The sequence below is a fragment of the Trachurus trachurus genome, assembly GCF_905171665.1.
Source record: "Trachurus trachurus genome assembly, chromosome: 5".
Classification (NCBI taxonomy): domain Eukaryota; kingdom Metazoa; phylum Chordata; class Actinopteri; order Carangiformes; family Carangidae; genus Trachurus; species Trachurus trachurus.
In genome coordinates, this window is record NC_139896.1 from 8963934 (window position 1) to 8982199 (window position 18266).

Below are 18266 nucleotides of genomic sequence, written 5' to 3' on the forward strand. Positions count from 1 at the left end.
TGCATGGTCTGTCACATATACATGCAGATGTTTCATCTCTCCTCTCTGTGGCTATTTTTAGCCTCAGCATCCCACAGCTTATCTTTTTTCTTCTCTCCTCTCCTCCAGCTCTTCCTTGTGTTTTTTTTTTTTTTTTTTTTTTGAGAAGCTCTCCCTGAAATGTTCTCTCACTTTACTCTTGAAACATCCTCACATCGTGCATCAATCCCTCTGCAACAGAAGGCAGGGAGGGAGGGTGGGGTCACGCTGGCTGGGAGACACTGTGGAGAGAGCAGCCTGTTAAACCCTAAGAAGTATGCTTAGTAGACAAATACACAAGGACGGTAAGACTTACGGTCACCGAAGAGGGTGGAGTTTCGCCAAGGCGGCTCGTTATAAGCGGTGTGTTTATGTAGATTTGAAGGACGCTTGCTCGGTCTAATTGATGGAGAAGTGTGAAGCCTCGTATGACAGTGGGAAAATGTAAAGCAGTCATCTGAGCTCCTCCCTGGCAAGCGCAGGTGTTAGGTGCAACATGGCCGCTATAGCTTCTTGTCTCCTTGGTGTAAACCCACCGATGCAGCGAGTATCACCTCAGCCATGCCAACATCCAGGCTGCAGCGATGAATACGTGATCAGCGGAAGCTTAATGAAGAGAAACTGTGTAGTAAAAGGTTCACACAAACATGGGCACACACACACACCCAGGAATATGATGACATGATAGATGCACTGTGGTTGGTATAGGCCATGCATGAGTGTGTTTCAGTGTGTGTGTGTGTCTACGTGTCAGTCACAGGTCCCGGCGGTTTAATTATTCAGGCTGTATTAAATCTTCATTTCCGCAGCCCTCACAGTCAGCCCGCCTAATGGTGAACAAAGATGAATATTGCATTTTCACCATCAACCCTCAGCGTGTGTATGTGTGTGTCAGAGGAAGGAAGAGATAAATGCCGAGTCACTCAGAGAAAGAAATGACGGCGGTTGGAGACAGATGAATAACAGTACGAAGCGAGCCGAAGGAAAAACAAACTCAAAGTTGCAGAGAGAACAGAGACGGAGAGAGAGGGAGAGTGCAACTGAGAAACGTCGACCACCTGCTGGTTTGGAGAGTAGAGGCATGGAGAAAGAGAGGGAGAGGCACACAAAAAAAATCCTGTAGCGTGCAGCGTCATCCAGTCTCACAAGACCAGCTAAACGTCTGGCTTTTTTTTACCATGCTGTTTGACTAAAGTGACCAGCACTGATTTTTCTTCTTTTTTTTTTTTTCCTCCAACCTCCATTTTACTCCCACAATTGCGCTGAACATCTAAAGCCAAGATGGTTAGAAATCCACCACATGCAGAGACATGGGGACATGGAGATGGGCTCCAGTGCCAGTCGAGTGCTGGGTATCTCTGACTTGAGACCATAAAATGGGTTTATTTTTCCACCATGTAAGAGCTTAGCATTATTTTAAAATGCAAAGCACCTCAGATATCCAGAAAGAGAAGTGACTTAGTCATTTTCTTGTCTGTAGAGTATTTGCCTGCGAGTGGCTGTCGTGGTAATGACCTGAGGAAAAGACCAATACAGTATCATTGGGAAATCCCACAGAGTGTGATTTCTGTAATATACTGTATGAATTCACCAGTAGCTACTGATATTGCATCTTATATATGTTGTTATACTGTATGTTGGCGCTTTCTGTATGTATAGTTTTGGTTGAGTACATCTCATCCAAAGCAAGTTATTTAGTCACAGACAGCATTTTTTTAAAAAGACAAAATGTATTTTCAGTTGCTGTGTGTTGTGAATGGAGCCTCGCGCTCCCGGCACAGTGGGATAGATTTCAGTGCAGATCGTTGTTTGCCGAGCGGAGGAGAAAGTGAAACTTCTGTAGGCTTTTCTGTCGTTTGTTTTCTGTGTGGCAGAAATCAGTGTGTGGCTCGGCCCATTCATCTGGTTTCTGCTCTTTTTCTGAAGGAGCGCTGCAGCCGCATGGCAAGTGGCCCTGCTGTTCGTTCAAACAATCAGTCAATACTTCTAATAACCGGCCTTTTCATAAAATGGTAAATCGTGTCAATTACAGATGTGTTCCAGGTGGTTTGGTGTATATGTCTCTATGTTTTTGGTAAAGAAATGTACGTTTTCTACTATATCTTGGTGGTGCAGCAGCGTGACAGTGTGTGCAGAGAGGAGCTATAGGCAGGAGACAGCAGAGTGTATCTACCTCTGAAATCAAGGTTTGTCTTTGAAAAGCTGAAAAGCTCCAGGTTTGATCGCTGCTGACATATCTGGGTTAGGATGATAACGGGGTGCCAGGCTTCCCCTCCTCCCCTCCACTCCACACATGAAAATCCATAAGGAGAAAAAAAAAAGAAAAAAAGATCCTCTCTCAGAAAAATATTCATGCGCTCCTGCTACTCATTGTTTTATAACACACTGTGCCTGTGTCTACGTCGAGGGGATAAAGTGTGTAGGTTTGGCAGTTTGCTTGTAAGTCAAGGAGAAGGGATTAGGAGATGAAATCAACATGTACTGTATGTATGTGTGCCTGGGTGGTAAATCAAAGCACAGAGTGACACTGTATATGTACAGTATGCATTTAGAAGAGGAACATATATGGAAATAGATTCAGTCAAGCTCATCTCGGTGAGACTTTGATAAAGCTCAGGAAATAACATTCATGTCATCTCGTTTTAATTCAAACTTCTTCTCTATGTGCTCCTGCGTTCCTCTGCGCTCCCTCACTTCTCCCATTTACCCCACATCTCTCTTTCCATCTCTCTTTCTCTTCTCTCCCTCCCTGCATCGCTACTCTGCTTGGAAACGAAGGGTGTGGGCGGACAATCTCACAGTCCCTTTCAAGGTTCAAAGTCCCTTTTCTTCCTCTGCTTCCCGCGCTCCTGCGCTGTTCTACACGTTGCTGCCTTATTAAGTTGTTCCACTCTCTCCTTCACCCTCTCTCTCTCGTCGTTCTCTGTCTCCCTCCATCCCTCCCCCACAGTAAGTGTCTGGTTGGTCACAGAACATGTTTCTGGTTTCTGCCTCCTAATGAGGCTGCCTCAACTTTGCACACGCACACTTTCTCTCACATGCACATACTGTACAGTACATGCCTCCATGCATGAGCCACTCCCTGCAGCTCATGTGGATGCAGTATTCACCTTTAATGACCGTTACACACTTGTACACTATTTGTTTTTTTTGTTTCTTTCTTTTCACTTAACCTTTATTTAAACAGGGAGATCCATTGAGAGCAAGCAATCTTTTTCAAGGACGCCCTGCAATTCAACACAGTTCAAAAATACATAGAAACGCAGAGCGGAGAAAATATAGAACGTAGAAAATACAGATTACAATACGTCAATGCAATACATGAATGCAAAATATAATAGAGAACCTGACTAAGAATAACAAGAACAAGGCTGAATACTCTGAACCGCGACATTAGGTAGATCTTTTAGGTAGAGCCTTTATTGAAATGAGTTTGTTAAGTTTCAGTGCGTCCTATAGTTAATTCCAGTGTGGTGGTGCATACTGTAGAAGGTGAAGGCGGTCTTTCCAAGGTTGGTGTTCACATGAGGAATATTCAGACTGATATGAGACTGTGAGCGTGTATTTAAAAGTGAGGTTAAATATGATTTAAAACAGTGAGGTTAAATATGATGGCAGCTTCCCAAGTAGTTAGATATCACGAGTCTATAATATTATCTATACAATATCTTGTAGATTTTTATACACTTCCTTTAATCTCTATTGCCAGTGATATAGTGAGAAGGATTTTTTTGTCTCACTCCTCGTCCTACTGGCCGGTACACACACACACACACTCTCCAACAAACACATGGCTGCTAGCCAGCTGCTACGTAGCAGACGAGTGAATTAGGGCCGAGGCTGTCCTACCTTTGACAAAATGATGAACGACATGTCATGACATGGTCTTACACAACTTACACTAATTAAGGAATGATTTGTGATTTGGCGAAAGGCCTCCATTAACAATATGGCCCAGAATGTAAATAAAACTTTGCATCCCAACTAAGAACATTTATCACTTACAACGACGACCAGTTGTTTGGCTCATTGAAATTATTCGTTAAATTATGGAAGATAATCAAAACAATACAACAGAGCAGGTACAATATTCATCATAGAAACATCTGCCTTGCTAAACCCAAAATAAGATTATATGATATGGAATTAGTGTGTTTTTGACAAAGAAAACCACTGATACCTGATGTCTTCTTGCTTCCTGAACAATTTTATCATATTGAGACTTTGAATATTTTGAATATTTTCGCATTATTTCAGCAGATGAATTGGCCATCATCTCTCGAAACGCTCCATAAGCTTTAGTTTTCCTTCCTACTCGGCTCTTTAAACTCTCTTCATGTCCATAAGGACAAACAAACGGCTTGTAGAAGGAGATTAAGATTGTTGTTGTTGTGTTTTTTTTAATTTTCTGTGTTTGCATGTGTTTCGTTGAGTGGCTGCCACCTGTCCAACACTTGCAGTTCAAACAGGGTTGAATTGATTATATTCTACATTATTGTGTTATTATTATCATTGTTTTATCACTCAGCATTATTTATGAGTTCTGTGGGAGAGGCTGGCAGCCGCTCCTCTGGAGTCTCACAGCCAGAACATGTGACACAACATGTCTGCATGCTGCTTTTGGATAAAAGGGTCCTGTCAGTGTCATGTAGCAGGTTATGATATTAATGTATAGAGGACCACAGTGAGGCGGAGATGTGCCCCTTTGGTTCAAGGTTGCAGACGCGGCTGAGGTTTTTCTATTTGAGACCTCTGTCGCAAAGCCTGGGGGGCATGTAGACACGCGGAGGGGGAGCATTCAACACTCTCTATATACCCCCCTCTTGTCAGGCCCCTGTGACACACACACAGACACACACAGACACACACAAAGATGCATACATACACTGTCCCTCTTATGTGTACCCGTGTGCCCCACTTGCTCCTCTGTGGCCACCCATGCCATCTCATCTCTCCCTGAGGCTCTCCGTATCGCTTTACTTCATTATTTAGCATGTTATTTTTTCTCCTCCCTGATCTATAGTCCCCACATCACACAGGCAGCTAATTAATTATGGATGGACTTAGAGGAGGGGGAGATGAGGTGGGGGGGCCTTTAAAAAAAAAAAAAAAAAAAACGACCAGACACCCGCCTCATTACATATGCGCAGTGTTTTTGGAGTTTTATTAATTTATATCTTGTCAGGCTACGCCAAAGCCTTCAGAACTCTTTTGGCTTTTTAAAACATTTATTTATTTATATAGCATCCCGCTCTCGCTTTCGTCTTCATCCTCCCACCCCCCACCCCCCATTCTCCCTCCCTTCACCCCACCTCATCTATGTCTTGATTTTAATCTCTCACCTTCCACGTATCTGCATGAACACACACACACACACGCTCTCACACTTGCCTGCCGACAGTCTCATTATCTGCTCTTGGCGGATGTTAAAAGGTGTTTTGCTCACCTACGAGTAGAGATTATCTCATCCACCCGCCAAACACTTGTTTTATTTTTTATTTATATATATATATTTTGCATTTGGTGTGGAAAGAGATGGCGTGGAAAACATCAGAGCGCATGGAGAATGAAGGCAGGAATATTCCAGCACAGGCTTGACCTAGAACGACAGCTGCTCTGCTTTGAGAAAGCTCACAGCGACGTTCAATCAAAAACTCTCATCTGGGCGTTTGGAAGTGAGATATCAAAAAATTTAGGTCAAGCATTGTACAATTGTAAGAATGCTACTGTGAATAAATGATGGTTTGGGCTTATTTTTTGTGTGTCGAGAAAACGGAGAGGTGTTTATTTATTTAATTAAATAAATGAATTCCTAAAATATGTAGCGCCATCAAGTAATCGTAATACATCGGATTCTTACATATCCTGTGAAATAATGAATGCACGATCATTTAGGAGTTTATATAATTGTATGTGCATGTACAGGAACTGTGGCACTAGCCTCAGGCAGCAAAGCTAACATTGGCCTTTGAGGGAAAACAAATGCGGAGAAGTAAGGCAGGCCCTCTGGCTACTTGGCTTTGAACACAAGTTGGAGACTTGGATGTTCGCCATTATAAACACACACTTTGTAACATTTACACAAATATGCATTCCTCTGCAAAACACAGGTACGAATACACACTCCGAGAGCCCCAGTCCAGTCGTGGCGGTTGTGAGAGAGCTTATACTTCACAGCCTGATGGTTGATGTTCTGTTTGTTCGTTTGTTACCCAGATTGTCATCGACTGTGAGCTTCGGTGAGGGGGGGAAAAAAACAGTTTTTAATTTGGCGGAGCAGTTTTCTGCTACAGTATCCACATCTGTCGGTGTTACAAAATGCTTATGAAGATGTCAGAATGCAAAGACGGTGATCAAAATATCAAAATTGAGCAGATGTTTTTGTGCCGTGTTCTGGTGTGGAGAAACCATCTGCGGCGTGCATTCCTTCACGCATCCTTTCCACTTCACACACGTACACACAATAAAAATTTACTATAAATGGTTCTGACTGGTTACAGAGCAGCAAGATAAAGTGGACCTTTATCACGAAGTGGGCTGCTGCTCTGTGCAAAAAGAGGTTCTGCTCGGGTGCAAATAACTGTGTGTGTGTGTGTGAAGGTTCAGTCTGGTGAGTCAGATATTTACCTGAGTCAGCTCACTGAATACCTGCAACACTCCCTGAGGCATTTCCAGCACACACACACACAGTCACACACACACACACCTTATCCCACAGATGTAGTACATAGACAGACTCAGTAGAAACAACACATTTCTAAACTGCACACAAGCATATGCCTCTCTCTTCCTCCCCTGTTGGTCTCCTTGAAATGAACCGGATGGAGTGTCACATCTGGCCACGAAAACCACAGCATCCGTCTTCGCAGATGAAATGAAAGCCGAGAAGTCAGGAAAAAGGGAAAAAGAGGGAAAAAAGGATCTTTTTCCAGCTTCAAACGAATCCCCCTGGTGAAATATTGTTTCAGTGTACTCTGCACTTGAGAGCCCTAATGCCAGCTTTGAACTGTTTTGGCACCTGTCACAAATACTGATGAAATACTTTCTTGCTCCGGAGGATTTTTTTTTCCTTTGTTTCTCCACCTTTTCCTCTCTGTCCTCTCTTTCCTCCCTCCCACCTCCGTCTCTTTCCTAAAAAAAAAAAACTTCATACCGTTCAGTCTGAGACACGTGTATATGAGGAACCGGGGTAGTCGTGCTGTATGATTTCCGAATTCAAGCAACATGTCAGCCATGAACTCTCCCAGTGTGGGGTCGCTTGCTGTGGGTTTTCATTACCATTTTAGTCAGACTCCTAAAGTCTTCCATGCAAAACACTGCAGTTTTGATTAATTTTTATACCACAACACTCCAACTTCTCTAAATTTTATATATATTTTGAATATTCTCTCCCAAAATTCACATATCAGTTTTCCACTTCCAAAGCTTGAACAATACTCTTAAAGATCACAATTATACTTAAGCATCGCACATGAGACGACTATATTGAACTCTGTTGTTTCAGCTCTACCCTCAGATGACACCGCGGAGGAATGAATGAAGGAAAGGGAGACTTAAAGGAAATATGACTGGCAGAGAAAACAACCAGCAGACAGCCAAGCTGACATAAAGTCGATAGGCGGATGAATAAAACATGGGTTGGCTGCAGCTTGCGCTATAGGCTATGCTAGCTGTTGGCACACTGGCCTCTGCACGCTGCAGCGTTAGCAGCAGGAGGCTGAAACGTTCCTGTTTTTGACACGTGGCTCTTCAGACGATGCCGAGCCCACGGCTTTTGACACGTGCATCTTGGAAGACGAGACTTCAAAATCTTCAAAAGTACAAATCAATCTCTACAGTACAGTATCTTCTTCTATGCCCCACCCCTCTCTCTGTCTTCCTCCCTCCCTCTCTCTCCCTCTCTCCATCTCTGCTCCCATCAATTTTCAAGTCTTGTCTGAGGCTCCAGGCAGTTAATTAAATAGGATGTTGTCGGGGGGCTTTGGTACGTGGTGTGGATGAAGCTGGATGGATGGATGGATGGATGGATAGGAGGATGATGCAGGGGATGGATAAAGAGGCAGTAAAGGTGGAGGTGGATCCGGGCCTTCCTCTCTGCCGCCTCACATTTCCAGGCTTAAACGTCTTTTCAATCTTTCAATCTCTTTGTCTCGTGTCTTTTCTTCTGGACTCCTCTTCTTCCTTTCATCACACCAGCAGCACAATCAGTCTTTCCGTTCTCACTTTGCCGTGTTCCCAATTAGACCTGCTTCTCTCCACTCTCTCCCAACCATCCTTCAATCCTCCCTTTTTACTGCCCCTCTCCCACTCCCTCCTTCCGAGCTATCCACTTTGCCCCCCCCCCTCACCCACCTTCCTCCTACTTGATTATACACCAGTTCTTCTGAATCCCGGCCCCTTCCTCCTATAGTATTCCCCGCTCTCATTATGTGTTGTGCATGTGTTTGTGTGTGATCAGACACACAAGGCCAGGGCTAAGCAGGCTAATGAACAAACTCCGGCATTGTGCTCAGGCCCCGGGGACACACTGTAGCTTCTAATGTACAACGGCTCCGAGTAGAGGAGGGGAAAGAAAAATCCACTGACAGGGAGCCGGCGATCTGCTTAAAGGAGAAGCTACAACGAGAAGCGACGTGCCGGTCGTGTGCAGTGCATATTTTACAGGGATCTGGAGGATGTTTTCCTTGACTAAGCTCTTTCTGGCTTGTCAGGATGAGTGTGTTGTCCTAAAACCTGCGACTCTGACCGGGTGGGACAACACTGTCAACTTCAGGTTCCCCTAGGTAGATAGAGAGGAGAGGAGAAGAGGAAGAGTGATGGTGTTTACTGTGATTTTTGGAATAGCTTTTTTTTTTTTTTTTTACTGAAGTTTTCAAAGCCACATTTCTCAGAAAAGGCCAATTTGTGTTTCTGTTCTCTGCCTCACACATGTCTCTTATTATGTGAGTGACCTAACAGCGTCTCTAGGTTGCAAAACTGTGTTATTTGTCAGCAGTGACCTGGTTTGTTATCCTTTTTGGCTCAAACAGCACGGCACTGGGTGGTGTTGGTTCCACCCGAGCTTTAACTCATGTTGTATAAGACGTGTAACCACCCCCTCCTCTCTCGCCCATGCTTTCTTTTTTTCTCATTCTCATTGTTGACGAGATCTGCACCGCTGCCAAATCATGGCATGAACACTGTAATGACTTCATTCCTTCCAGCGCATGCACACATGCATATCGAGGGAAGCGTCGCACACTCGGTGGACTGTCCTGTCTTATTCTAGTCCAATAATGTAAACACATGCACACGTTAATCCAACTGCACATTAGGAAACCTATTTGTCTGACACATCTATGCATGGACACACACACACACACACACCCTCCAGGGTTTTGTACTCCAGTGGTGTGAGACAGTAGATGGGTTTTTTCCAGATGATCTAAACTCTCTCTGTCAGCTCTGGCCAATATCAATGACTGACACACACACACACAAGCAAACACAAAGTTCACGAGCTCATTTACTCTACACATGAACATAATACACCAGGGTCCATCTTCCTGCCATAACAAATGCAGCATTGTTGTGCGTATACTTTTATTGGGTAGATGATATTTTGTGAACTCTGTATGTAAAAGCTTTTCTTGCTCAAGTGTTGTCGTGCAGCATCTACGTCTGGTCCGAGGCCAGTGGGAGTGTTGCACAAGCCTGTAACATGTGATGCAGTGCATCACAGCAAAGCTATTCAGGCCGAGTGTGTCTGAGCAAATCTAAGAAAAACATGTAACCCAGGGCTTGCAAACGCTTTTTTTTTTTTACTCTCATCAACAAACAAGCTGTTTATTTCATCATCCCCTCTCTTATCTTACTGCTGTTTCTGCCTGTATTAAGCAAGATCATCCTTTTTTTATTCCATAACTGTGTCCTGTGGGGGAAAACATGTTGAGTATCTCTTTTAAAGTGATTTCTTTTTTTCTCTTTTTGACTCTGCAGGACTGCCCTCAGATCCTCCCCTCAACCCAGATCTACATCCCCGTCGGTGTGACCAAGCCCATCACCTTAGCCGCCAAGAACCTGCCCCAGCCTCAGTCGGGGCAGAGGAACTACGAGTGTGTCTTCCACATCCAGGGGGAAACTCACAGTGTCCCCGCCCTGCGCTTCAACAGCACCTCCATCCAGTGCCAGAAAACACCGGTGAGTAAGACTGGAAACGACGTAACCCAAAGGGAACGGGCGGCACGAAATAAACTTTAGTTTTAGTAGCTACTACTTTAGTTAGGCTTAAAGTGAAGTCATTTAACACTGTTACTCTTGAAGCAATAAAAGCTGCCAGGTAACTAAATCATGATCCCAGTACGGACATTGACTCGGTCAGGGTTAAATAATGGCCTCCTACAACTAATGACCACTTTAGACACTAACATGCTCATTGTGCTGATAGATCACCGTGCGCTATTTGGACACTAGTTTGGCCACCATCTAGATAAATGACCCGATGCTGATCTCTCACATTGCACTGATAGTTAGCAAATAGATATCGACGGCAAGAGTTCACATTTGAATTGAGACGCCGACATATATTAAAGTTACAGCGCATGGAGAATTTCCCCCCAGTCTATATTTGGCCTTAAATCATTATGGATTTTTCACGGTTTGTGCGATGCATCATTTAAATCATTGCTGCAACGGTCAGCCATGGTTTTGTTCCATGCCTCTTTGGTTTTTTATGATGTATTTGTGGCTCTTGGCCTGCTGGGATGAGGTTTGTGCGCCAGATTAAAATGTTCACAAGGATGTTTTCTAATATGAATTTGTTAGCGTGTGTGTGTACGGAAAGGATTCAAAGATACACAGAGGTGTTTGTGCATGTGGGTCCATCTATGTGTTGAAATATGGTTTTCTGTGTGTGTGTGAGGCTTCAAACTAGCGTGACAGATAAGAGGTAGCTAGCGTCGTGCTTCACTGAGGCTGAAAATGTGAAGAGGAAGTCTGTCTCTGAACCTAGTTGAGAGCGGATTGATCATGTTTACACCTTGACTCTATACCTCTCCCTCTCCCTTCCTCTCTCTGCCCGCACGGCTCATCTTTCTCTCTGCCTCTCTTCCCCCCTCCTCCGTCTGTCATACTTTCTTCTTCCCTCTATCCCCTCCTCTTTCCTCGCTGCCTCTCCCTCATCTGTCATACACTCACTTTTTGCTGCCTGCCTCTGTCCCTGTCCCTTCTGTCTCGAGATATAATGCGGTACAGCAACACTGAGACGAGATGAGAGCTGGTGCTGTGCATTATGTTATGGATGAGGGTGAGGCTGCTGTCACTGCGCTGTGTCGTGCATGGAAGAAAAATAATTTGACAGATTAGACTAAGAGTAGAAACATCTTGAAGTTGTCTTATATACAGTAGCTAATGAGCTTTAACACCTTCAAAAACTTTACCAAAAGTTGTTAAACATCTATCATCATATCTGCATGGCTTGTGCAGACAGATATTTTCAGCATCAGTCTCTGCGTAGCTGCATTGCATGCTGGGTAGCCGCTGTGACAACCAACACACTTATTTGATCCCGTCCGTATCGACGGGCAGTCTTGAGGTCCTGGCTGGCACACGCTAGCCAGTTGTTTGTGAAGGCGGCGCTAATTAGCTAGCGATAGGGTTGTCTCTCCGCCGAGATGTCGGTTTATTGACTGTTTATTGTTGCTGCAAGGCCACTGCTAATCAGCAGCGAAGCCTTAGCCCCCAGTCCAAAGCAGAATTTCTCCATTTGATGTCCACAAAGTAGACATGCTAGCAGCAATTAGCCTTGGGCTGTCAGCACTTAGCCCTTGTTAGCAATTAGCTGTGCCAACTTGACTTGCGCAGTCAGATATCGACGCAGCGCGAGCATCCAGTCTGCACATTCGAGGCCACACTGAGATTCAGGGGATGAAAAAGGTGCCATCTGCATGAACTTGCCATAAAGGCATAATTCATCCAGGCCTGAGCTTATGAGTATAATTATGTGTCATGAATTATTAGCATGAGTGTCTTATTATAGCTCTGAAGCAGTATTTCAAAAGAATGAGGGTCTTAAATATTAGTTTATCCTTTTATAGACCTTCACATCTCCACTTTTCATGCGCACCCCTCCATGTTTGTTCCCACTTTGACAGTGTTCAGCACCAACTCAATGAATCATGTATGGCTCTGCAGTAGAAATAGACTTCATCTGTAATGCTGCGTACACACTGCTGCCTCGGTTTGTAGGCATGCACACAGCTGTGGGGATAGGGGTTAATCAGTGTCTCTGTGTGTGTGTGCGCACATGTGCATCCTTCAATACGCCTAAGGCTATGGATCCCAGGATAGCTGTGTTTGCGTGTGTTTGTATGTTTGGCTGTGAAATTTTCATTATACCACTGCAGGAGGACTGTTGTGGTTGTGTGTGTGAGGGTCTTGCTAATCAATGGGATAAACACAGGGGTGCTAATTTAAAGTTTAGCCATGCGTTTGAGATACACATGAGTGTTTACCACTGTGTCAAATAGAGACACACACTTGTTGGAGAGACAAGGACGAAGGCAGAGACAAAAGTGCTGTGGCACAAATTCCTATAAAGTGACGAGGGAGAGAGAGGAAGGGCAAGATCCGTCAAGCTGAAGAAGACAAAGCAGAGGATAAACACAGGAGGTGAGGAAAGAAGGACAAGAAGAAAAAAAAAAGAAAAGGACATCGAAGTGGTAATATCAGACGGCAGCGGAAAATGGCACAAAATGGAGATTAGAGCAGACAAGGCAGGTGAGGGGAAATTGTTGCACAGTCGACAATTTCAGGTGAGATGAACGGAGGAAAGTGAGAGGGAGAGTGATATTGAAGCGAGCGGCTCCAAAGTCTCTCCTGCGGCCAATATTCGTTCCCCTTTCTTTCACACAATGTCATCACACCATCCAAAAGGGAAAAAAAAGAGCGATCCACAGGATATTCAGGATATCCAGAGCCGGATCATGTTTAAACTCCGGCTTCCCATGCTTAACTCCGTTTACAGTGACCGTGAAAACTCAATACTCTTATATAGTATCCCCTAACAGGAGGCTGTCAATAACATACTGTATATGTGATATACGATAGTGTAACAGCAGCTCTACACTAACCTCGTTTGGTATTGACTATCCATATCTGCTTAAGGAAGAATAAGCTTGGTGCGATGGTGTTTCTGTATAAGGTTTCTGAACATACCAACTGATCCCAAAGGGGAAAGAGCAAGTGTATCGTACGGCATGAGAAAGAATGTGGTATTTGAGAAAGGTTTGCTTTTGTAAGCACAGAAATAAAACAAATAATAGGCCACCGCAGACTTTGAAGAATCATAGTTTTAGGGGAAAAAAGGGTGTGAAAACTTGCTCAGAGCTCCAAATGTTGCTGTGTTGCAAAAGGTTTGTATTGTTAAAAGGAAATGGTTCATCACACACTTTTCTCACTTTTGAAGTTGGGGACTAAGCCAAACATAATTTAACATTTTTTGGAACCTGTGAAAGTTGATGAAATGGCAGATTGTCCAAGGTCCCACAGCAAGTTACTTGGAGGGAAACACTCATCATTTTGTTATAAGAAAAATAAAATAAAAATAAGTGCGGATTCCTCTCCATATTTCTCGTTGCCAAACAAGCCCACATTACCACTGACACATACGGAGCCATCCGCCAGGCCTTATGGTAGCAGTTAACTCTGGTCAGCAGCAACCAAAACAACAAGCTGGTGTCTACATCGGTTCCTTCCGGATGTCTGACCCGGCCCGGGCAGCTCCCGGTGTGGGTGGGCCAATCAGAGGCCGAGGTGAGGGCGCAGGGGCCAATAGGATGCTGAGCTGTGGGCTGGGGAGTTGTGCTCAGAGCGCCAGAGGGGTCGTGGGAGCGAATAAACACATGTACACATGAAGGCCGCACATACAAATGACCACACTGCGGGGTCAGAGAGGCTGGTGCAGCGCGGCTGGGTGTCGACCGAAGGCCAAGGTTGAGAGAAGAGAAGTGAACTGTTGAGGACTTTTCCTCTCTCTGTTGCTTTATCTCTCTCTGTTTTTAGTTTTTTTTTTTTTCTTTTTTTGTCCATTTGTACTTCAGTGTCTCCATGTTCGCCCTCTCCTCTCTCCCCTCTTTATCCTTCTTTCTTGTTTCTCCCTGGAGGGCAGGAATGAGAGGACAGATAATATCAGCGCGGGCCTTACACCATTACCTTCTGTCTGATAAACCACTCGGCCACTCCATCACCCTCTTTCTTTCACTCCTTCACCAGAGAGGAGGAGGAGAAAAAAAGAAAAAGAAAAGAGAAACAGACACAGGGGCAGGAGGAGAAAATCTAGTTTAGGATAGGGTGGTGTGTGTGTGTGTTATTCTTCTGTGTGTGTAGAGAGCAGCTGTTTGTTAAAGAAGAGATGGGAAGTATCAGGGGTCCTGATGGCATCCAATTAAGGCAGATAAAATGATGATGAATTGCAGTCGGGCAGCAGAGACGTACGCTCCGGTGTGCGCATGAGCTCATACACACACACACACCCACACACACACACACACACACACACACACACACACACACACACACACACATATACAGGAAGACGGCAGAAGGAAGGAAACAGGGAAAGCAGCTGCACAGACTTGGAGAAGATTGTTTTGGGGAAAATAGAGAAGGAGAGATGGAAGAAAGGCAAGGAAGTTTGGAGGCAGAGCTGCGAAGAGAGAGATGGAGGAGGAGGAGGAGAAAGGGGCGAAGGGAGGGGGAGGAGGGGGTGCAATGAGACCTTACCGAGGGTTTTTAAGGAGAGAGGACAATTTGCTCTGCACCGATGGGAAATGAAGGGAGGATGGCAGACACGAACGACGGATAGATGGATGGACAGATGGATGGATGGCTAGATAGACAGAGCAAATAGAGGTCTAGAGGAGAGGCCAAACATGTCTGCAGGGAGAGTGGTTAACACAAACCTCACTGGTCTAATGGTGTCACACACCCTTCAACCCATGTGTGTGTCAGAGAGGGAGGGAGGGAGGGAGGTTGAGGCTCAGCGCTGATACAAAGTCCTTTTCTCCCACTTTTTGAGTTTATGTTAAAAGATTTAAGTAAATGTAGAAATAAAAAAGATTGTTTTTTTTTTGAAAATGCATTATAACATGTACATAAATTTGCACATGCACAGAGCTCTCGGTGGCCGAGACAGGACTAATGAGGCCTCAGTGCTGGTCATCGGAGGGTAGGAGCAGTGGAGCATGGTACAGCCTGGTCTGGCATGGCCTGGCACAGCTTAATGAGATATAAACACTAGACCTGCCACTGCAGTCAGCCACTGCACACACTGACACTGTTTTAATTGGCCCGCAGACTCCGTATGTGTGTGTGTGTGTGTGTGTGTGTGTGTGTGCTAGCTAGCATGGGAAACTCTCTGGGATTTACTGTGAGTTGCTGCAGGTTGAAGACCGTCCATTGTTCCCTGATCATGTGCTGCCTCAGACAGAACGGACCAGATTAAGATGTTGAGGCACATTGTGTTTGAAGTTTTGTCTTGTGAAGATCATGAGACAAACACCAGTTGAGTTCTTTGAAAATAAAACAGAGAGAAAGAATGATCCATTTCAATTAATAGGCCTCTGTTTTGTGGTTGATATAATCTCTTTTCCTCTCTTTCCCTATTTTTCCCTCTCATCCATCCCTTCTTTCTCCTTTGCTCCCCTCTCTTTCCCTGAGTCATCTTCCTGTCGCCATCTCTCCCTCCTGCTGCTCCTCTCCTGCCTCCACCTCCCTCTTCATCTCCAGTCCAGTCATCGACTCACTCCCTCTCCTCCTCCCTGACAGGTGACGAGCAGAGCTCCCACACCCCTGTCCCGGATAAATAAGAATTAATTGCTGCTTAGCTATCAGCATATGCCAGCTTCTCCACCCCATCCTCCACCTCACCTTCATCATCTTTTTTTCCCCCCATTTCTGCCTCTCTCTCCTTGTATCGCCGCAATCTGTAACCTTTACTCTACATCTTCCTCTCGTAGCTGCGCTTCTCCCTCGATTTCTTCAGGATGGGTTGATGGGCAAGTGAAGCAGCAGAGAGGAGAGGAGAGGAGAGGAGAGGAGAGGAGAGGAGAGGAGAGGAGAGGAGAGGAGAGGAGAGGAGAGGAGGTGCTTCAACCAGAGAGAAGACCTTGTCTTTCTGTCTTACTGTATTTACAGTTGTTTTAAATACTGTACATACCATAGTGTGGTATGGATGGCACAGCTCAAACACAGTGATGGTGAATAAACCAATTCTCATTTCCATATAACATAAGTAATATTCTGTAACAGCCTTAATATTTGGCTTCGTAACTAAACGAATGAGAAGCTTTTACTACAATATTTATCGCCCCAAACAAAAATCTAAAATATGCAGAAGGAAATATGAAGACATCAGCAGAAACAGTGGCTTCATTAATAGTGAATGAAAGTGTCAGAGTAAAATAAAGGTATAAGGAGTTAGTGTGAGTAGTACAACTTGGCTGCTATCCCCCATCTAATAATGATTTGAACTTCACAGGAACTATGTGAAATGAATCAAGGGATGTCTCCATCACTAATGATGGGACAAACCCTCCTGGAAAATCCTCTGGTACCAACCATGTGATCCGTCACACCTTCAGCTCTTCAGCATTTATATCCACACGGCAACAACAGGAGAGCAGAGTCATCCAGTCCCCTGACAGACGAAAAAAAAAAAGTTTGCAGCGACAACCCTCTTAATTTCTCCTTCTGGTTGAACGCGTTTCATGTATATGTGAGCGCTACTTCACAGATGGCGAGGTGCTGCATGCGCTAAAATGTGTTTGAGTGAATAGATATAGCTAGGTGTTGGTGGCTTGCAAAAAAAAAAAAAAAAAAAAAAAACTGGCTGTGTGACAGAGCTGAGGAGTAACGGAGCGGAGAACAGCCACCAGAAGAATGGCATGAGTTGACAGAGCTGGAGAAAAGAGTGAGGATATTGAAAAAAATGTGGACGTTTCTGCAAACGACCAAAAATCGGGCCTTTTGTCCGGGGAGAAGTCTAGTAAGCTTACACTAGCTTAATGCGTAGGCTGGAAAATAAGAAACATTGGCTATGGCAGCATTATTTTTCCCTCAAGCAAGCACTTTTCTCTCCCTCGCTCCCCTCTCTCTCTCTCTCTTTTTCTTTCCATCAATGAAGAAAGTATCTGTGCGCGCTTGTATGCAGACGTGTATGTGTGTGTATGTTTGTGTTTGTGTGTGTGTGTGAGTTTGTGTGCACAAGAGATAAGCTGGGTAACTGGGTCCAGCCATGCTCCAATCCTGTTAGCATTAGCGATTAGCACTGGCTAACAGGCCCCTATTATGAGCAGGGGCTGATTCCCTGCTGCCTGACCCCACACATACAGTACAGTACACACACACACAGCGGCGCACACACACTAAGCTATAGGAAGGATTACCATTTGATCCTTGATTAGGAAGTCGTATCTGCCTGGAAGATGCCCGTACAAAAGGACACACTGTTGTGTCAACATCTATACATTAAACCGCAGTGTGTTTGCTGCAGTTTATTTCTTCGCCCCGGCTCAGACCAGTTTCCTCACTCTCAATGTGACTTCTGTTAAAAAACTGTGTCACAAAAACTATTTTAACTGTAGAATAATCTAGATTTCCAAGATGTGATGCGTCAGGTCATAATTTTTTGATGACTGTCGTGTCGTCGTCACCTTGAGAGAGCGAGGAGGAGGGAGGAGGAGGAGAGAGGAGGAGGATGGGGAGGGGGGATGAGGGATGAGGGGGGGAGAGGAACCTGCTCCATCCCAGGTATCCCAGGTTAAGGTCTCGCCCAGGGCTAGTTTGGTATTTTTAGCGGCCCACAGCTCGCGCACGCCTTCAAAATGACTAATTACCAGGCTGTGACCCTCACAGAAGGTAACGGTTGTTACTTCATACCTGCCTCCCTTCATCCCTCCTCCATCCATCCATCCCCTCCTCCTCCTCCTCCAGTGACAGATGTACAGCTGAAGAAGTGATGGAGCTGTAGCGTTTGCATCGGCCTGTTGTGAAGCAAAGTCTACAACTACTTTTATTTACTCCTTGCATCACTCTGTTTTTTTTACCCTCTGGCAATTTCTTTAAATATCTTTCCAGGCCTCCTATTTTGTCCTTTACTTCTCTGTCTCACTGTTTCACTGTTCTTGATGATAACATATCCATCACTCTTCTCTAAACTGCCTCTGCATCAGATGTAACACTCTCTTCTGTCTCCCTCTCTCTCTTCCTTC

The 18266-nt window shown here is 44.7% G+C and overlaps 1 protein-coding gene across 1 annotated transcript in view; it reads left to right on the plus strand.

The window, feature by feature from the left end:
* Positions 1-18266, plus strand: part of plxna1b (plexin A1b) — a gene marked incomplete at its 5' end in the record, with an annotated part of 155419 nt that overhangs the window by 86242 nt on the left and 50911 nt on the right. Inside the window, one exon of the mRNA XM_083972505.1 lies at positions 9997-10197. Within this exon, the coding sequence (XP_083828631.1) occupies positions 9997-10197 (201 nt within the window). The remainder of the gene's footprint in view (positions 1-9996; positions 10198-18266) is intronic.